We start from the raw sequence: 22,407 nt of genomic DNA on the forward strand, positions 1-22,407 counted from the left end.
TTCATATTGCGATTGGCATTTGCATATAGATCGTGTCTGGTGCTCAAAACTCTGTCTATAGCCCCTTTCACAATGGCATGCTCTACCCAGGTCAGGACCCAGTGTTATGCGGGTCAGCGACGCAATTTCAACCTGCTAAAAGCAGGGTTGACCTGGGTGACAGACGCAAGTGAACAATGCGTGTATCAATGCTCTGGAAGCAGCATGTTACAGACGTTTCCATCCAAGCTTCTTGTTCCTAGCGGTAGTGAAACCTTCACGCAGGCATAGCTGTTTGATACTTCACTGGCTTAAGAAAGGACATCGTATGCATTTTGTCTCGCTCAACCCGGGTCAAAACATGTCGACCCACATCCTGAGGTGGGTTGCTGGGGTACGACCCAGGTACGTGGTTTCACACTACACAGGATTGTGACCCGGGTAGAAGTGCCAGTGTGAAAGGGGCTTTAGAGAACACTTTCGCTAAGAGAACATTTCGCTTACTTCCCAAGCCAGACTACTGGATCTCTTTTTAATGATCCTCCAAGATTTTCAGGCTACATTCTGATGAAATAAAAACTTAAAAATGCATTTCTAGGATTCTGAGGTAATGTTTACAGAGATTTACTTAACATATGTCAGTGTAGTTCTGTTTACTTAACAGAACTACCTGTGAACAGCTCAGGATTTAAGAGGTCTACAATTGTATTTCGTTGTTTTTTGGTTTGTTTTTTTTTGAAGGGCAGAATAAGGTGTTTGTCTTTTTAGCTTTTTAAAACATTCACCAGCCATGAAACCCACAGCAAGAGAAACAATTCATGACAGTTACTTTCCAGCTACACTATGAAAAACGGAACAAAACTAAATGAGAAGAATTGTGTTTAAACGTTTAAAGATGGTTTGCCTAGCCTGAGCAAATTAAGCTGCCACTGAGTCAGGATTTCCTACCTCCTGCAAGCTGCAGTTATACACAGGAAGTGGGCACCAGATCTTAATCTCTTCCGTGCAAGCACTGTACCTTCACCTAGTAGAGCATGTAGCAGACTGGAAGCTTTCTTTACAAGCTCTTACAGTATATTATTGGTGCCTGGACATGTCACTTGGCAAATGACATGCATTGCAGCAAATAATGCAAGATATGCATTTAACATGAAACGGTTAGGCATGATATTTTTTCCCCTAGCTCTTTAGCCTGGCTTTTTCCAAAGAAGTACTGAAGTACAGGTCTTATGATACATTTTTTCCTATGCTTTCATTACTTTGCTTTCAGAAGGAAGGTATGCATGCTTTCAGCCAAAGGTAAGAGTGAAACGTGTATCAAAGTCCCCGATTTTTTAAATAGTCTGGATTTTAAAATAAATGTTAGTTTTGCGATACTTTTTCATTTGCTGTGGGCTCGGAAGGAAGAATCCCTTAGAACTGGTTCGCCTCACAGTGCCCCCTACTGGTGAAGCGGGAGCCCATCCAGCTGAACTCTCACCTCCAGGATTTGGTAGCTGTGGCCAAAAGTTTTGCATCATCTAGAATTTTAGGGTTGAGCCATAATTAACAAGTTTTTTTTATTTTTTATTTTACATCATATAATCAAAGAAACAACAAAAGCATACCGCAAAAGTCTACCGGAAGCCATAATAGTATTACAGTATTTCTAAATGTTGCATTTTTCAATTTGTGTCAGTTTTTCATTAAGTACATGGAAAACTACAAAACGGAATGTAATTGAATATATTAACGTAACATTATTCAGCAGGTTTTATTTGACTTTATGAAGCAACAAAGGTAGTTAATTTTATAAGGTGACGAAAACTTTTGGCAATTTATTATTTTTTTTTTTTAAGTATGTCTCAATCCTAAAATTCTAAGGAGCTGCCATAGCTGTATGTATGAAGCTTTCTTATAAAAAGTGATTAGCAGTAACAAAACAGAATTCCAAGTGCCCGGGAAGCACCAGTTCAGCTGATAGCGCTGAATTGTTTCCGGACTCTTCCATAGCTGTGCCACAGCAATCCTTAAAAACTGCTTAACTGAAGTCTGGAAACTGAAATAAATACCTCTATTCCTCAAGTGCTGTTTACTCTCTCATGTGATAGTGGTATTGCATCCTCTACTGTTACAAAACTGTGCACCGTTTTCATCTCAGTTAAAATAACCCGTTTTTATCCTAAAATGTATTGCTGTGCAGATAAGTTACAAAATTCACTGAGCATTTTGCATAAAAGAAGATATGCAATCATAACCAAAAAAAAAGAAAGGATTGCAGATATGAGAGACTGCTTAAGAATCGATAGGAAGTGATACTTAAATCTGATTTGGAATAATAGTTAATGCTTACTTTCAACAAACACAACATATTGTTCACATTTCTTGGCAACTTATCAAGAAGGAGGGATATTTGGGTGTGCCACAGGGGTCAATATTAGCTGAGTTTCTATTGTCAATGTTTTTCAATGACATAACCAAACATAGCCTAATATTTTAAAAGATGTTTACAGATTTTAACACCACGATTTCGATCACATAAAACCACAATTTACAAAAAACAGAGCGTGCTTAATATCCAAAAAATATACACAGTTTAATAACGTACTTGAGAACCAGACTCGAGATCACCTCAGCATAGTCCAGTTCTAAATTAGATCACATCAGGTAGTGCAGTTTAATAGAAGTGTAGACGCTGTAATACTAAACTATTTTTTGTGAATCCTCTAATATCCCAAAACACTTTCTGGTATGTATTGGTATGTGGACTTTACAAATACAGTACACAGAACAGGTGCCTGAAGGAGTTGAGAACGACTATCAATACTGCTGTACCGTATACAATTTCGGAGGCTTGTTGTAAAATGGTGGATCATGGAGCGACGTAATCAGATGCTGAAATCAAGGCACAATGATATCTGGAGCAATGAAAACCAGACCTGTCAACTCTCCCTTATTTGCCGGGACTTTTCTTTTTTGGACTTCTCCTCAGCAACTCTTGGGACAGATTTTCTCCCATATGTTCTACTGTTAAACCCCTTTATGTCAGCAAACCTTTAATTTCTGCAAAAGGCATGTACTGTCTGTGGTTACTGCAATCCCTGTATGTACTTAGCAGGGTTTAGGACCCAGTGGAGCCCTGTGGCAGGCATGCATTCAGTGTACGAGGCAAGCTCATATACTTGACCATCTACGATGGCTCTGCATGCGATAAGACCTCCAGGTAAAAAATAAGTAAATATTGATGCAAATTTAATATGGGTTGGACCCTAAAGTGTATACAAATATGCAGAAACAGTAATCGATGATGTTAAAAGCAATTATCATGCTCTAATAAATAAACACATATTACGGAAATTCAGGCATTGGTAGCGTGTGGTCCTCTACTTCAAAACAACAGAATTGCACATACTGTGCATGTAGGAGATGCTAAAGGAATCTCCTAAGTTATTTGTATAAAGCCCTTGAACTTACGCAGAAGCAGGTCACCATGACCTAGATTCTGATGCCCAACCAAACTTGTTCTAAGGAATGCTCAGACCAAGTTTCATACTAATTGTATGCTGTTCTCTAGATTGAGTGAAAAAATGTACTGTGGGTGCAATGGGCCATATTTTCAAATGGTTTTCTTCCATTCTTTATCACCCATTTTTTGAAAAGGAGAAACAATCACCTATTGTAATGAGATACAAAATACCTTGAAAGTGCGTGAGAGAACTCCGATTTGACGTAGATGCTTGGTCCGGGTTTTGTGAAAATTAATAGGCCTTTTTTTTTTTTTTTACCTCTTGAAAAAAATTGTAATCAAACACGGGAATACACTTACACTTGCAAATATGGCCCAATGTCTGTACCTCTATATCTGCTATATCCTAGTGATCTGAGATAGGCATCCTAGAGAGGATAATTAAACCCCATGGAGAAAAAAAGTAGAGCACTTCATTTATTGCACTCCATTATCCTGCAGCACTGGAGCCCAAATTTTCCATTTGCAGCCTATTTGCATCAACCTATAGGCTATTCTTCATTCAAACCGCATTTCTCGTTTTATTAGTCCTATCTCTTCCAAGCGCATAATCACTTCAGAGTTATTTGTCACACTTCATGAACGGGTATCACTGTACTGTATCCGGCTTCTAAAAATAGAAGACATTAGACCCGCTCAACCTGAATTTCCATCAGTTTTGACACCAAAGAGAGCATTAATAAAAATCTCTGTTCCACCTTTTGAAGTGCAAAGGGACACTTCGGTCAAGGACACACACCCAAGCCATCGCTAAATATCTAAAGCTAGGCCGAAAACAGCTCTTCTGTGCCAAGGAGTCAGGCAGCTGAGAAAAGAAGCTGAGGCAGGGTCATCTGCCCACACAGAGAAACTGCTGTATTTTTATATTTCTGGGTTTTTTGTTGTTGTTACACAAAATCTCATACATTTCTCATACATTCCTCCTTCTTTGCCACTGCCATTATATTACAAAACACCACACAATTTGGTTCAATTGTCAGTCTGCTTCAACGAGACCCAGCGATGAATGGGACAGTCATGTCAGGAATAAGGTACTCCCTTCAGAGCTATAAGGGACAGTTATTTTGAAGCCTGTCAGCACTGTGCTTGACTGTAGCCAGTATCACTGTTTCTTGCTGTTCATGAGTGAGGCTGGGATGAGGTCACAATGGTTACCGGTGTCACAGATTCCGTGATTTGTGTTGGTGTCTGTGATTTTCACAAAGAGCATTTAACTTTACCAACTAGAAATTCCAACTTGACCAAAAATAAAGAATGCTTTTTTCATTGTTGTGTGAAGTATATTAGCTTGGCTGCCTTACTTTGTAATGTAGCTGTTGACACCTTGACTAAATACTTCGCCACATTGCAGGCATATTTAAAACAAAACAGCAAAACAACAAAAATAAATATGGTCTGCACAATACCCCAAAAATGAACTTCACAAAAGCGGAGGTTTATTGTTTTTCGTTTCAGTCGTAAAGCAAGCTGTGATAAACAAACAAACAAAAAAACAAGTTAACTGCAAAGTATACTACAGCAGAAGCACACAAAGTCTTTTTGAACTTCTATTTTTTAAAGGTACGTAAAACCTAAATTTGTGCTTGCTTTTAAGAAAATATTTCTTGAACACTCAGTTAATCACCTCTAACAAAATATCTGGCCTGTCCTTTGCATTTTGCACAAATAAACACTTGATTCCATTCAAGATTCTGGCAGTGAAAAGCTCAAGGACAGCATGATTACAACAGTCAATTCCTTCTCTCAAGTTTGCAGTCTGATTTGCTTTTTAACTACTTGTAATGCAATGAGTGTTCCTAAAACACTAAAAACAAGGAGGGAAAGATCCTTTCGCTGTATGGAAAACACTGCTTCATCGAACATGTATGTAAGAGTAGAACCACAAGCATTCCCTGCCAGGGGCAGTACATTGAACACTGCATGGCTACTCCACAGAACACATCAAATAAGTACAATTAGAAGGATAAACTCCTACATAAAGATACACTTAGTCTATGCACTGTCTGAAAGAGAACTGTTGGGAGTAATCCCATTACAATAATCCTGTGGTGTACAGCTATGGCCAAAAGTTTTGCATCACCTAGAATTTTACGATTGAGACAGAATAAAACATTTTAAAAAACTATATGAACATAATTTAGGCATTTTATTTAACATCATGCAATCAAAGAAACTACAATATGATATAGCACAATTCTCCTGGAATCCATAATAGTACAGTATTTCAGATTGCAAAATGTCAAATGTTTCAATTTGTCAGTTTTTCGTTAAGTGGATGCAAACCAATATGTTAATGTAACATTATTCAGCAGGTTTCATTCAATTTTCTGAAGCATCATTAGTTAATTCTATAGGGTGATATAGCAGTTGTCCATAGCTGTACAGTACTGAAGTAAATTCAAAGGCGCACAGTGCGTGGCTCTCAAAAGTATTCACCCCTCTTGGACTTTACCACATTTTATTGTGTTACAACATGGAATCAAAATGGATTTAATTAGGAGTTTTTGCCACTGATCAACTAAAAAAGTCCATAATGTCAAATTGTTCTAAATTAATTACAAATACAAAACAGAAAATAATTGATTGCATAAGTATTCACCCCGTTGCTATGACACATCTAAATAAGCTCTGGTACAACCAACTGTCTTTAGAAGTCACATAATTAGTTGAATGGAGTCCACCTGTGTGCAATTAAGGTGTTTCACATGATTTTAGGTTAAATACACCTGTCTCTGGGAGGTCCCACAGTTGGTTAGTACATTTCCTAACAAAAACTACATCATGAAGATGAAGGAACATTCAAAGCAAATTCAGAATAAGGTTATTCAAAAGCACCAATCAGGGGTAGGATATAAGAACATTTCCAAGGCATTGAATATCCCCTGGAGCACAGTAAAGTCCATTATTAATAAATGGAGAGAATATGGCACAACAGTGAATCTGTCTAGAACAAGCCGTCCTCAAAAAGTATCCGGGCGAGAAGGGCACTAGTCATTGAGGCCACCAAGAAGCCTATGGCAACTCTAAAGGAGTTACAGTCTTCCATGGCTGAGCTGGGAGACTCTGCATAAGGCAACAATAGCCCGAGTACTTCACAAAACTGGCCTTTATGGGAGAGTGACAAAAAGAAAGAAATTGTTGAAAAAAACTCACATCAAATCTCGGCTAGAGTTTGCCAGAAGACATGTAAGAGACTCTGACACCAAGTGGTAGAAGATTCTATGGTCTGATGCGACCAAAATAGAGATTTTTGGCCTCAACGCTAAGCGCTGTGTTTGGCGCAAGCCTAACACTGCACATCATCCTGAGAACACCATCCCTACCGTGAAGCATGGTGGTGGCAGCATCATGCTATGGGGATGCTTCTCTGCATCAGGGCCTGGAAAGCTTGTGATGGTAGAGGGCCGAATGGATGCGGCAAAGTACAGAGAAATCCTGGAGGAAAACCTGCTGAAGTCTGCAAGAGACCTGGGACTTGGGAGAAGATTCATCTTCCAGCAGGACAATGACTCCAAACGTACAACCTAAGCCACACTGGAGTGGCTTAAAAACAAAAAGGTTAATGTCCTGGAGAGGCCCAGTCAAGGCCCCGACCGCAATCTAATTGAGAATATGTGGAAAAGTTGAAAATGGCTGTTCACCAAAGGTCCCCATCCAACTTGACGGAGCTTGAGCAATTTTGCAAAGAAGAATGGGCAAAAATTGCAGTGTCCAGAAGTGCAAAGCTGGTAGAGACTTATCCAAATAGACTCATGGCTGTAATTGCTGCCAAAAGGTGCCTCTACCAAATATTGGCTCAAAGGGGTGAGTACTTATGCAATCAATTATTTTCTGTTTTGTATTTTGAACTAATTTATAAAAATTTGTAGATTTTATTTTTAACTTTGACATTATGGACTTGTTTGTGTTGATCAGTGGCAAAGACTCCTAATTAAATCCATTTTGATTCTATGTTGTAACACAATAAATTGTGGACAAGTCCAAGGGGGGTGAATACTTTTGAGAGCAACTGGACATTCATACATGTTCCAGGAATCATTTTATTGAGACAAGATTCCCTGAATGAAAGAGTTACTGTGGAATACAGTCATTCTTAAATGTGGGCGAGGAAGTAGGAATGCAGTTGCAGACACAATGTACCATCCAAGGGCTTTCAAGTGCTCATCTCTTTGAAAACCAAGCCCTAAGAAATACAAGTTCTGCAGTCCTGCTACCTCCTTTTGGGCATCTTAAGGGATGTTTTCTATCAGACACCATCAATGAGATTCAGCATCTAGTGTTTCTAGAACTCAAAGTTTCAAACCCAAAGTTCTGAAAATCACAGCCTGGTCCTAGTATAGCAAAACAGGAAGTGTGACCTTTGATCGCAGACATCTGTTTCCATCCCACGCGAGTTTGATCTAAAAACTAGTCGTGAGAATTTCTTGGGGGGGTGGGGGGGGGGGTGAGGGGGGTTCTGAACCCTGAATGGAACTCCATGAACCCTTGTATTGTATAGGTTGTTGATGTGTGGTTCTGACACGTCACATACAGCTGAGGGCTCTCCCATTTAATACCCCTTTTTCTCATTGTATGATTTGTATAATCCCAGGGGCTGAGAGTACTTCACAACCAAAGCAGCTTTTATTTTTTAAATGTTAAACCAAAAAAACCCAACATGTTAATAAAGAAATGTGGGGCTCCAGAGTGGTGCATCCAATAAAGGTGCTCCGCGTGGAGTGCAAAGTGTGCCCTATAGTCTGAACGTCGCCGGTTCAAGTCCATGCTATTCCTTTGCCGACCGAGGACGGGAGCTCTCAGGGGGCGGCGCACAACTGGCCAAGTGCCGCCCGGGGGGACCAGGGGTTAGGTCAGTCACCCTGCCCTTGGCTCACCGCACACCAGCGACCCCTGTGGTATGGCCCGCCGCCTGCGGGCTTGCCTGTAAGCTGCCCACAGTTGCGTTGTCCTCCGGCGCTGTAACTGTGGGTGGCTGCATAGTGAGTCTGCTGTTTGTAAAAAAATAATTGGACAATTCTAAATTGGGAGATAACAATAAAAAAATAAATAACTGCCGACTACTATTTCAAATAAATAAATAAATAAATAAATTTAAAAAAATAAAGAAATGTGAGGCTGTTTAGGAGACCCGTGCTTGCCACTTTGTCAATCATGAGCAACACATATTGAAAACAGGTCTGTGAACGGCATGAATGAGAATCACTATTTAGGTAGAGTGGATTGTATTAGGGAAATATGGCATTCTATGTTTGTTTTTGTTTTTTTGTTTTTAAATAAAGGTGTCAAACCATTCAACAGGAAGTCCTTTCTCGACATCTTCAATGAGGAAATGGGGTTAGATTCACATACTTCAACAATGAAGACATTGAGAGAGAACTGGACTCCAGGTGGCTCAAAACCACCTGAAAACAGCATCGGTCAATAAAGGGTTAAAAAAGGCAAACTGTGCAAATAGGCATCTATATCTTTCCAGGCTGAGACGGCGCACTAGAGCCCACTTCTCCTTGTTTCAAGTGTAGCATGCGGTCTCCTGGCTTCGAAACAATAGTAACATTTATATCAAACATGTTTACACTGGCACTCTGTCGATTACACAAAAAAAGGATTTAGGCTTGTCATTTTAAACATGCCACGATGTCTAGAATTATCTTTCCCTTCTGTCGTGTTTCAAAGGCTACCAGAGTCTCGGAAGCTCTCCCAGGGGCCAGCGGAGTCACTCACACCACCCCGTCACTTACAGTGCCTATAGAAAGTCTACCCCTTGAACTTTTTTCACATTTTGTTGTGTCAGTGCCTCAGAGTTTCATGCATTTAAAATTAGGATTTTTTTCCACTTATCTACACATCATACTCCACATTTTTAGGAGAAAAAAGTTTTACTGAGAGAAAAATTATATATTAAAAATCCAAAACTGAAAGATCATAATTGGAGAAGTCTCCACCCCCTGAGTTAATATGAGGTGGAAGAACCTTTAGCAGCAATTACAGCTGTGAGTCTGTTGGGATAGGTCTCTACCAACTTTGCACACCTAGATTTGACAATATTGGACCATTCTTCTTTACAAAACTGTGCAAGCTCTGTCAAGTTCCTTGGGGAGCGTTGATGGACAGCAACTTTCAAGTCATGCCACAAATTTTCGATTGGATTTAGGTCGGGGCTCTGACTGGGCCACTCAAGGACATTTACCTTTTTGTTCCTTAGCCACTCCAGTGTAGCTTTGGCTGTGTGCTTTGGATTGTTGTCATGCTGAAAGGTGAACTTCTGTCCTAGTTTCAGCTTTCTTGCAGAGGGCAGCAGGTTTTCCTCAAGGACTTCCCTCATTTTCCCTTCTATCTTGACAAGTGCTCCAGTCCCTACTGATGAAAAACATCCCCATAACATGATGCTACCATCACCACGCTTCACAGTAGGGATGGTGTTCTTTGAGTAATGCGCTGTGTTGGGTTTGTGCCAAACAACGCTTTGTATTTAGGCTAAAAAGTTTCATTTTAGTTTTGTGAGTCCACAAAACTTTTTGCCACATGGTTACAGAATCTGCTGAGCGTTTTTTTTGCATACTTCAAAACGTGATTCAAGGTTGGCTTTCTTGAGTAATGGCTGCCTTCTTGCCACCCTACCATACACGACAGATTTGTGGAGTGCTTAGGATATTGTTGTCACTTGCACACTTTGACCAGTGTTGGCCATAAAAACCTGTAGCTCTTGCAAAGTTGCCATTGGCCTCTTGGTAGCCTCTCTGATCAGTCTCCTTCTTGCTCGGTCATCCAGTTTGGAGGGATGGCCTGATCTAAGCAGGGTCTTGGTGGTGCCATACACCTTCCACTTCTTAATAATCATCTTGACCGTGCTCCAAGGGATATTCAAGGCCTTTGATATTTTTTTATACCCATCCCCTGATCTGTGCCTTTTAACAACTTTGTCCCGGAGTTCTTTTGAAAGCGCCTTGGTGCTCATGGTTGAGTCTTTGCTTTGAAATGCACTACCCAGCAGAGGGAACCTACAGGAACTGCTGAATTTATCCTGAAATCATGTGAATCACTACAATTACACCTGAGCTAATTTTGGATTGCTATTACAAGGGGGTGGACACTTATCCAACCAAGCTATTTCAGTTTTTAATTTTAATTAAGTTTCTACCAATGTCTCTAATATATTTTTCACTTGTAAGTTGTGTGGTAGGATGTGTAGATAAATGGAAAAAAAAAAATGTATGCATTTTAATTCCAGACTATAAGGCAACAAAAGGTGAACATTTTGAAAGGTGTAGACTTTCTATAGATGCTGCATATACTGTAGCACTGTGGTGAAGTGGACAATAAGCAAACACTACATTTCACATAGGACACAGAGGCCCAAATTTATAAAGGATAAAAACCGACCGCAAAAAGCCACATAATGTGGTGTTCAGTATGGCAGCACTCAGAGTCAAAATAACAATCTATTTTATAAGACTAATTAGGTGAAGCCAGCAATTCCGCAATCAAACAATTGAAATACCCCTCACCGCAATTAGTGGTGGAGAATTACACACCTCTCACAATAAATAGCAGGTTTGGGTCCACCCTGTGTGTGTAGGCTACACATTCCAAAATAAAATGAATGGCACACAGAGCCCTTAGCCTGGTACTAGCCATGGTGATGAGGATACTCAGAAGCGAAAACTGAAATTTACCAATATGGAATTGGAGATTTTGGTACAAGCAGTACTTGTAACACATGAAGATGTGTTACAAGCTCGAAATACATCACCAGGACAAAAGAATAAAATGTGGAATGTGCAGTGGCTTCTTAATGAACAAATGTGCTACTTCCGAGTTTGTAGTCTAGGTTGCTTATACATTACAACACATCATCCAGTTACTGTGCTTAGTTCAACTTCTTATTTCGTATAGAATAATTCCAGGCATACAGACTTTTCAAACTTCAGAAACAATAAGCTTTACTTACATCCATGGATAATCCTTCCAATATTTTACAGCAATATGTTCAGCAACAATACAGCTGCATACAAACAGTCTTCAGTTTAATTATAACTTCTATCTTCTTAAAGTCTTATGCAGTTACAACTCTCCTATTTCTTATGTTTGTCTGTATTTCCTACTCTATATATGATTTTAAAGCATATCTGTATGTTATATATATTGTCAAAAAACTGTGCTCTAGCTACAAACTAACCGCGTCATCTGTCCCTCTGCCCTTTTTTTTTTTACCGTTATCTTTCTAACTCGAATTTAACAATACTGCCTGAACCAATATTTTTAAATACCAGAATGCTATATTACAAAAAATACATTCTGTAGGCATTACTAAAATAATGGTGGAGGATGAGCCCTCATTGTATGAGACTTTTTCTTTCGTGCGCCTCGGAATATCGTTTCTTAATCTCCTCCACCATTCTTTTAATATTGCCTACACTCTAAGTAGTAAAGGCTCTCGTTAGAACAATGCATTATCACTATGGGGAGACCCTTTTGGGTGCTTCCAAGAACCTTTTTTACATGGATTCTATATTCTCTATTTGCTGACACTGTTTTGTCATGTAAGCTATGAAACATGTACTGAAAATGGGAGTTTGCAAAACAATACAGTACCGGTATTATAAACCATAATTTACAAACTGGCTTGATCAGAAGGGTTAAAACAATGAGCGCTTTGCAAAATGCTATTAAATGTTTCTTTGTCCTTGAAAACAATGTCTCTTTCTTGCTGCAGACAAGTCTCCCACATCACCTTGTCTTTTATATAGCCTACTGTCTGACTGCAGCAAATTAACACATGCTTTTCAGAGTTCTGAAAATGATCACGCAAATACGAGGCTCACAGTTACCAGCAGCTTTAATAAGTTAGACTGAATATTTAATAGACCTCACTTGCAAAATCCCCTCCCAATTTTTGCGGTTTTTTTCAGAAACGCCCCAAAATTACATATGCACATACAGAATTACATATGCATCAAGGGCTAAAGCACACAGAGACATTGGTCCCGCAAATCATGTATTAACTGCGTGTTTATGCCATTGCGTGTGTTTTATAAATCCCATCCAAGAAATCAGGACCCTCAGCGCCCATTTTACAGTCGTAAAACACGCGCAATCCTTTTATAAATCTGGGTCAGAGAGTTGTAAAAATGACATATTTCACACATTTTAGTACCTTTTGAATTCAGATGTAATCATGCTACTTTGTATGAGTAAGTGATTAATGACAAATTGACTATTTTACTAAAAGGCAAAATGCAAATGTCACATGGATGAAATCAATAATGAAGAGCCACTGGGTGAATAGCTTTTTGTATTGCAGCTATCTGCGTTTCTGGTCCTTCTTTATCATGATAACAACAAGCAGAGCTTGAAAATGGCATTAATTTCTAAAATGTTCCTGCTGCAGGTAGTGGAGAAGCATGCCAGTTTAGTTTATAGGGGCCTGGTCATTGCCTACAGAACTGAACTAAAATGGAAAGTAAACAAACTGGAAAGCCAACACAGGCTGAAAGCTAGTGGAACACACAGAGGGGTATGTAAGAACACAGTCAAGTCACAAAAGAAACACTTGAGTATAAAATGTAACATAGTTGTTGGAGAACGAAGATCAGCTTCCCTTCCTCCCTCCCCAGAGAGAGAGAGAGAGAGAGAGAGAGACTGCTATCCCAAGAGAGGCCTTAGCTTGTAAGATGTAAAAAAAAATGTTTTAATTGGGTGTCATTTTCTAGCACTGCTAATTGAGTTTCATTGAAAACACACACACAGACGATTTTCCTCACTTCAGTTCAGGTCAGCTCAGCATACCTCAACAGAAGATATACAGAGCTGAAAAAATTAATTAAGAGAAAAAAATTAAAGAAATAAAAGAAAGCATTACTTTAAAGACTCAGGCTTTTCTTTTTCTTTTCAATACACAGACACACTTCATTGTAGCCAACAGTTAGGGTCTCCAGGGAATGGATCCCTAAACCACAACAAAAGTGCTCCATTAACAAGCACAGCAACAGCTGCATGGGAATCATCCAGCAAGCGGGACTTTAAACAAGACCACAATTAAAATCAATAACTGGTTTCCTAGAGCGTGGAAAACAGCGTGCTTTAACAGAGATCCCACATGAATAACCCTGCTACACACACTGTAAAAAGAGGAAACCAGGAACAGAAAAGGAATTTTAGCAGCATCCCAGACGTAACATATAAAGTAGTTAGGTGTGGTGTAACAAAAGGACACAAGAAAAAGTAACAGAACTGTAAGGACCAATACAAAATGTTTACGATGTGTTTTTCTACAAACAGGACATTTGTGTAAACTCATTTTGCTTTGTTTTGAATGAAATTATTCTTATTTTTGCAGCTGGATTTTCTTTTTTTTTGTCGTCTTGCAGAAGGAACGGCGGAAGGAAATGACACTAAATTGTATGTATTCACATCTATCTCCACTCCCTTGCAGTTTGCAGGCAAGGTGGATTGTCAGCTAAAGCTAGGAACTGAAAGTCTACCCTGTTTGCCATTTCCCCTTACATGTAACACAAAGCAGGTGCAGGTCTTTAAATGGAAGAGAAGCATAATGGTAAATGGGTTGAGAAAGCAAACAATGGAACGATGTGCCACTTAATATCAGTATACAAGTGCTATTGAAAAAAAAATGCACCATTGTTGTGCTCTCACCCATAAAGGGGACCTGTTTTGAACAGAAACGACAACGTTCATTGTTCCATACGTCAAATAATTTTAAAATTTAATACATTTAAAATATTCCTCCCCCCCAAAGATGTTTATTTTACAAACATATACACCACTTTTAAGATGAATACCGTCTGCAAAAACACTTAAAAAATTTAAAAACACATAGGGGACACTACAGCTTTACAGACAACAAAACATCTAAATAAAAAAATTGCACAGCAAGTTTTTACATTAGCATAGCCTTTCAGATGACAGTTGCACTTATAGCAAACACTCTCATGTGCCTTTATTGGAATCCCTTCCTGTATTTTAAAGAGCCCTGTTTTCAATTAGAAGATCACATGGCTAGCTGCATAGCTCTGTTTTTAGGCAATAACAAACAAGAGGCTGGGAGCTTGTGGTTTAGTAAGCCACCACAAGGGTATGCTGGTGAAGGAGGAGAAGCCAAGGGCCCGAAAATCGACACTAGTTAGTGTTACCAGACCACAAATAAAGCATTCGCTGCTTTATACAATAACGATGTATATCGGCTTTCTCATTTTTTAACAATATCTGATCTTGGCCAAAAAGACTTTACATTATGTCTTTGTTTGTTGCTGGCTTACACTTAATTAAACTAAATAAAATGGGAAATACAGAAAAGCTGTATTTTTACAGAAATACCAAAAGACAAAAGGACAAAAAGAGGTTTTAGTAAATGTAATACAAGTGTCTCAAGTTCGTCAGGTTTTGGAGGTTGACCCAATTTTCTTGTTACAGGTTTAGCCAATGTCAGTATTGTAGAAAATTCTGTTATTTGGGCATTATTTCCAGGCAACTGGACTGCAAAAAAGGGCCTAGCTTTTACAACATACTGGTAAAAGGAGTCTTAATTCAATTTTGTAACTTAAGTCATAAGTGATAGGGAAACCTATGTGTATAGTAGATCTCACGGTGCACCCTTCAACCCACTAAAGTGTTTTTTAATCTGTACATTACTACTATAATTGTAGTAGAAACTTCAAAGCTTCAAAAGAGCACTAGCCACAGAGGATAATACTCGTGCCCAAGTGTTTTGGCTTTATGCTGTTTCTGGGTACAAGCCTTTCATTCCTCCCTGAGCAAACAAAAAATGTTAAACAATGGAAAACTGAAGCCACATGGTGCAACGTGGAACACTGCTTCAGTTACATTTCATATGCAAGCTGATAAATATCAGCCCATCTGTACTAGAAAGCCTTCACCGTTTACAGAGCATTTGACTTTTCTTTCAGCTTGGGTCCAGTTCTTCTTATCCATGCTGATCTCAACTTAAGAAGAACAGAAACAACCAAAGTGGTTGCAGGATCTGCATATTAAGCAGGAGGTCCCCCAGTTGCAGCAACATACTGAACACAGGAAACTGCATTGAAACACCACATTCCGCAAAGTGGTAGCACCACTGCACACAAGCCCACTGCCTATGAATACGTGCTTCAACAGGAAAGTGAAATCTTGTATGCTGCTGCTCATCAGGCCAGTAGAACAGTGAAATCATTTAATGGAATATTCCCTCTGCGAGCAGTGATCCTGGTTTAAATATGACCTCTCCCTAGTCTCCTCGGGGGGGAAACACTTGTAATTTTAGTTTTAATCTTGTTAAAGCACATTCTCATATATCTCTGACTGTGTTCTTCCTCGTCCTGCCAAAAAAAAGCACACACACACACACACACACACACACACACACAATCCTGATTCAAATAAAAACAATAGGCAGAACCCAGAAAATTAAGTAAATGCTCTGCACCACCCACCCACCCCCCCCCAAGGCATTTTAAATTCCTTAAGGCATAGTCCCCAGACACATACAGTCCCTGGAGCATTTCCCAGACGCATTAGCTCCAGATTAAGGATAACAATGACCTCTTGGCAGGTACTGTACAGGTTCTGTCATTAACCCAGCCAACTTTTCATGCACTCTTTCTTAGTTCTACAAGCTTACTTTACAAGTCCACCTGTCTGTCTGACTTCAGTACACAGGGCATTCATTCCTTAGTAACTGTAGCCTATGGGTCAATCCAGATCAAGCGGGTAAAGATCCACAGAATTGGGTGCTGGCATGTCAGATTTTCATCGAAAAATGAATGAGAAAGATATCCATTAGAAATGAAAAAATGTTAAGTTTCAGCTAGCTGTGTTTGTAAGGTACTGTCCAGTTCATTAGAAGCTAAACGCTCACCCGCATTCACTTAATTTATGTTAGTAACGTTTCCATATCCTAGTTTACAATCTCTTACTTCAAACCCTTTCATTGCTGAGCAAAATCTTGCCTTTACTTGAAAGTACTGGGACACAGTAGCTTCATCAAAGCTTTGGGAACCACCTGTCTGCAGCAGAAAACACAGAGCTACCTGAAGTAGGTATAGATCCCTGCTTTCTTTAGTCTCACGTGAGAAAAAAAGTGTCTGTCTTAGTTATTGACCCATGAGAAAGATTTGCTGAAACTTCTGTTAATAAATTATTCTATCATCAAACAATAAATAAAAATCGCACAAGATTAATACAGAGGTAAAGATAACCATTGTTTAGATCACTTAAAAACAGACACTACAGAGTGTTAGCTAGGAATAAGTAAGGTACGACAACACTACTACTATACAGGGTACAGGGCATTGTGGTTTATGTCACTGACTGGAAGCTACAAGAAACTTGTTTCAGATCTCAGCTCAATTAGGTAAGTCACCCCACCCAGCTCAAACACCGGGGTGCCCAGCTAAAATATATGTAATATGAAGTACCATGGCTAGTCTTGGTATGCTATTTTAAATTACATAAAATACAATACAAAACAGGATTTATAAATGGGAAAATGATGGAGGTCTACATTTATATAAATATGCTTTAACAGCAATCTGGCTGGAATTAGCTGGTTACTAGTTAAAAAAAAATAAAAACAAAAAAACATTGTAGATTCTCCAGCTAATCAGCCTCACTGATGATTGCTTCCTTTCTTTCAAGCCCAAACCCTTGATGGAAATTTCAGGGCTACGGCATGCTGCTTCCTTCAAAAACACACAGAAGTGTTTTTGTTTAGTCTTTTGAAACTATGGCACACTTTGTTTTGTTGAAAAGCAAAACATAAAATTGGCAAGAGTGGCTTAGCATTATTGTAAATCAAGAAAACAATTATTATTAATAATAATAATAGCAAGTAATTTAACAGACGCTTTAATCCAAAGTGATTTACAGAGACTAGGGGGTGAACTATGCATCACAACTGCTGCTGCAGAGTCATCTATAATAGGACCTCATTTTTGTGCTGTTAGGGGACAAATAACTGTGGATCCCCTTTTTTGGACACCTTACGGAAAAAAACCCCCGGGGGGACGGGGGACGGGGTAACAGTAAGGGGCTCTTAGGCAACCGCGAAGACTTTTTCAAAACTGAATGTCTAATTTCACAGGAGATTCACAGGAGAAACAGAAAGAGTGTTTTGTGCAGCTTGTCTAAGGTCACGGTAAATGCACATTGCATATAAATGAAGGAAAGCAAATGAAACAGCCTACACAGCAAGGCTTGGGTCCAAATGCTTTGAAGCGGTCAGATTTCACACCACATCTATAAGCATGTACAAGGACCCACATCAGAAATAACTAGAAGTGTAATGCAATTGCATTACTATAGGATATATTTAAGAATAGACTCAATATGTTACTTCTAGCTATACAGAACCCGGAGTAAGAAACTAGTGCACACAAAAGGTCCTCAATCTCGTAATAACCACACAGTACCTGAAAGGTTACACATATACGTATGAAAGATCAGAATTTATCAGATTATAGTCAAATGTAAAAACGTCAAAAGAAAGCCAGGCATGTATGATAGCCGGGTGAAACTAGGTGCAAAAAGATTGACAGGCAGACGACACAACGTTTGTGAATTAGCCATGGTTGAGCCACCCCTCTTCCTGTACTGGAGCATAACCCCTGCACTGGAGTGCTAGCTTTTCTGTGACAATCAACATCTCATGCAGAGGACACCTGCCACACAGTGCTCTCACACCATGAGCCTCCAACACTATCTCATCATCCAACTCATTAGACGTATCCTATCCCATTTATGACTGGACCCAACTCTGCTTAGCTTCTGAAATTTGATGAAACCAGCAAGACTTTGTTCTAACTACGATGATGTAACAAAGAAGATTCCGCACTTGGAAAGGCTTGCAGCGGTGCCTGTGATATTTATGCAATATTTAGCGATGTGTTCCCCCAGAATCATTGATACAGGTTGGTTAAAAGAAAGAAACGTGTAATTGGTGGATATCCTTCTAAAATATTCTTAAGGTCACATTTTGGTTTTGAATGATGCTTCAATCCAGGAGTTTGCTACTCCTTTTGAAATTTGCTGGTCACATTTTACTATTCTTTAAATAAGTTGTTAAAAGTTAACCTCGCGAACACCTCACGCAGCTTTGATGCTTTTTCAATGTAGATTTATGGGTAGCGAATTAGAAACCACGCCTGTATCAAATTCATCCACAACGACAGTTTAACACCGCCACACTAGATTAGATTAGAAACATGAACATTTTGTTTAAGCGATTCTACTTCTGTCATTATGTTGCTTATATTTTCCCACAAGTTTGGCTGATCAAATTTCCTATTGCGTAACCTACTGTATATCTACAGCCCTCCGTTCCTCTTGTGCAGTTTGCCCAGCATCGGGTATCGCGCATTATGTGCTCCACCCCCCTAGCTCTGCTGTCTTCTTGGGAATTCAGAATGGCCTGCAGAATGTGTGACATCACTCTTCAGGCCTGGGTGGGTGGTATCAAGAAACATCTGAGAAAGGGAATGCTGCTAAGCTGCAGCGCAGGCTTATTCAGAGACACACACACACTATGACTTCACCTTCTCTGCCCAAATCAGCAAAGGGAAGTTTAAGGCTAAACGACTGAATGAGCGATTCACTTTTGAGAGGCACAGCAATCAACGCAAATTAAATAGAAGTATTCACAGCACAAAGTGTGTTAACTACATCTGTAATTAAAAAGAAATAATAATAATTAAGCAATAAATATTTTTACATTTCTAGCTTCCGTTCGGATAATGATATCAACATAAAAAGCAGAACAGTGGTTCTGCACACAAGAATTCCACACAATTCTTCATAACTACATTAACCAAATGAGCCCATACAATAATTTATTTAGGGGTTGATTCGATCAACCTAAACCGGACTGGCAGAAGCCATTTAACAGCATGAGGGGGGTCCAGTTGTGGGTGTGCATGTGTGGATACAGCCGATTTGTTTACATTTTAAAAAAAGAACACAAGGATTTGCATGCACCGCCAGTCAGCACGTATTCTATTCATAGAAGTGCATTACACAATGAAAGCAATTATATAGCCTGTGCTCTTCTTAATGGTCTGCTGGTGTAGTAGAATAACAACAGACAGCTTTGATGGGAGGGCTTTGTATTTCTGTTTGTTTTGTTCATCTTTACCACACTTGAACTCACAAGAAGCCAGCAGTCAAACGAGTAATACTTATTTCAACTGGACTGCCAAACACTATGGTTATGCAGTAGAATAGCCCAAACATATTTTTCGGCCTAAAAATGTTCAGAGGTAATCCAGGCGAGGTACAAAGCTCGTACTTTATTCACTGCTAATTTGCCGTTTCATGTTCCCTTGAAGCACCATGAACACTTTAGTCTGCAAAAAAAGGAACATAAATCAGGTAAACTATGCATGAGTGAGAGTTTCTCTTCCATGTTTATTAATTCCAACCTGAACAAAAACAGTGTATCATGTTTTGACTTCGGTTAGTGACGCTACAGATTGAGACAGATAAAGCACGCGCATAACAGCATAACTCACCTGGTTTCTATTGTGTATCGCCAACAACGGTGTGTGGTCTTATTAAGAAGAATCTATATATGTGTTTAGGAGAGATTACTTAACACATTGTTAAACAAAACCACTCATCAATTTACTGAGGGGATACATAAAGACAACGTGTTGTGGCGGTATACTAAGTTACAAAAACAAAACACATAGCTCACATCCGTATCGGCCGCTGGTGCTGCAGGCAGGTGAACGGGAACCTTTCAAGCGTTCATACTTGCGTAATGCGCATGCCCACACTATTTTCACCTTGCACTTTGCATGCACATATTTTTGTTTCCTTGCAGGCCGAGAACACCCATCAAAAAAAAATACCCGTCTTTGGATATTAAATACGTGTTTTGTAAACTTACATTTGATTCCTCATGTAAATTGAGTTGTTCTATATTGAATACTATTACTATATATACTAATACTACACTAACTAATACAGCTATTAACAAACGATAGTGTACTACAGAGGTGGTTGCTTTTTTTATTTTTAAAAAATAAGAATAAAAACCTCTCACACTAAAGCAGAGCTCGAGGGCTCTTTTTTACAGCGGTATCGGTGCTATGCTTCAGTGCGAGAGGTCCCGGGTTCGCGTCTGCCCCCCGCCTGTGTGATGCTACTGCCTGCGTTAACCGAGATCGCTACAACATTTTTCACCGTAAAAAGTATTTGCGCAGTTTTCTTACACCATCTTATTAAGCATTCTGACATTTTACCGATGAAGAGGAATCAGTGGATCCCTTTTAAAAAGTGCAGTATTTTTGAAAACTTGTTGAATGCAGCACAATGCAGTACTATCGAGATTTTACATGATGCACGGATGTAGTTTCTGAAATACCGCAGTACTGTTTCGTAGAAGGCTCATCTCCCTAGATATTTACAGAAACTTACACTGGCATTCTGCGACATGTTTCATCAGAAGACTCTCTACATCAGTGTTCGTCACTAATTTTCAGAGGGGGGGGGGCACTTTTGCGATAAGACATAAGTGTGAGGGCCGCCACACTGCCTTTTTCACATTTGTGTACTGTCGGGGGCTGCATGTCAGGGGCCGCAAGTGGCCCGCGGTCCTTGCAATGAAGAACACTGCTTCACATACAGGTATTACAGATCTGTATAGCGAGTCAGGTCACTCAGCCGCACAAGTTCACAGAAAGGGGCGGTGTCCGGTGGGGTTCAAAAACATGTCTCCCAACTCGGGTGAAAAAAAAAAAAAAAACGAGAACACGCCTACAACTGCAACACATGCAGGTCAAGAAATGGAACTGCACCGGCTTACTACAAACAGCGGATCGGAGAGCAGGAGAGAGAGGAGTGCAGCCATTCAAAGGACAAGCCATGAGTTTTTAAAATGTTTGATCCGATACATATAGCCGTAAGTATTACACATAAAAAGACTGTTAACATCGAGGGAAATACTGAAAGCGTTCTCGTTGACAGCTGTTACCAACTAGAGTTTACAGCTTCCCATCAGAGCGCTGGCTGTCACAGTACTTGCTAATTCCATGTACAGCTGCAGCAGCAAGCAGCAAGCAGCAAGCCGCAAGCCGACAAGCCGTGTTGAAATTAGCACGCAATCTTAAATGACCTTTTCTAAAACCGTGTCACGCGTCTGTTTCAAACATCGTGCTTTAAGAGAGACCCTTTTAGTAAATCAATACTTTTCATTATATATATATATATATATATATATATATATATATATATATATATATATATAATATATATATATATATATAGTTAAAACAATAAAATAAACAAATTCCTCTAAATTTCCATGTGGACTACATCAGTTCGTGGGAAACAGAGAGTTTTAAAAAAAATGTACTTGGAATCAAGAAAGCAACGAGATGCTTATTATTTTAGTTAAACTGTTACAGCAGCCTGGGATTAAAATGTCTTACCTATTTTGATTTTGACGCTTTGGAAAACTCGCAGTCCCTCTTCCTCCACTGCCATTCTCACGGCCCCAATTTTCTCTTTTTGGTTCCGGGCGGAGGGTGCCTCTACAGTGTCAGTACTTGGGTGGATTGTCAGTGCAATGTAATTCTATCGGGCCGGACGGATGGCTCACACAGTCCACACACACACACAGCCAGACTGAATGTTCAAACTCTCAGAACTTTCGTCAGAGGGAGGGACATGAACCGCCCTCCAGTTATCCGATTGGATTAACCTCAGGGGCCGCAAGAAATAGGAGGGGCGTAAAAATAGATTCCTTGGCACGAGGATGTGGCTGTATCTGAAACGTTAGGAAGTTGGCTCAGTTGGTTAAAAACTGAGTGAGTACTTAGGGCAAGCCGTTTTAACATTTAATCAATTGCTGATATCAAGAATGGCATTTCTGATGTCAAGAATGGCATTTTTTTATATCAAGAATTGTATTTTTG

The 22,407-nt window shown here is 39.5% G+C and overlaps 1 protein-coding gene across 1 annotated transcript in view; it reads right to left on the reverse strand.

Annotated features, from left to right (window-relative positions):
• The window catches only part of LOC121327904 (ras GTPase-activating protein 3-like), a 72,363-nt gene extending 50,239 nt beyond the window's left edge, over nucleotides 1–22,124 (reverse strand). The window contains exon 1 of the mRNA XM_041272229.1: nucleotides 21,922–22,124. Within this exon, the coding sequence (XP_041128163.1) occupies nucleotides 21,922–21,976 (55 nt within the window). The 5' untranslated portion in view covers nucleotides 21,977–22,124. The remainder of the gene's footprint in view (nucleotides 1–21,921) is intronic.
• Nucleotides 22,125–22,407: the final 283 nt, after the last annotated feature.

Source organism: Polyodon spathula, chromosome 15 (genome assembly GCF_017654505.1).
Source record: "Polyodon spathula isolate WHYD16114869_AA chromosome 15, ASM1765450v1, whole genome shotgun sequence".
Classification (NCBI taxonomy): domain Eukaryota; kingdom Metazoa; phylum Chordata; class Actinopteri; order Acipenseriformes; family Polyodontidae; genus Polyodon; species Polyodon spathula.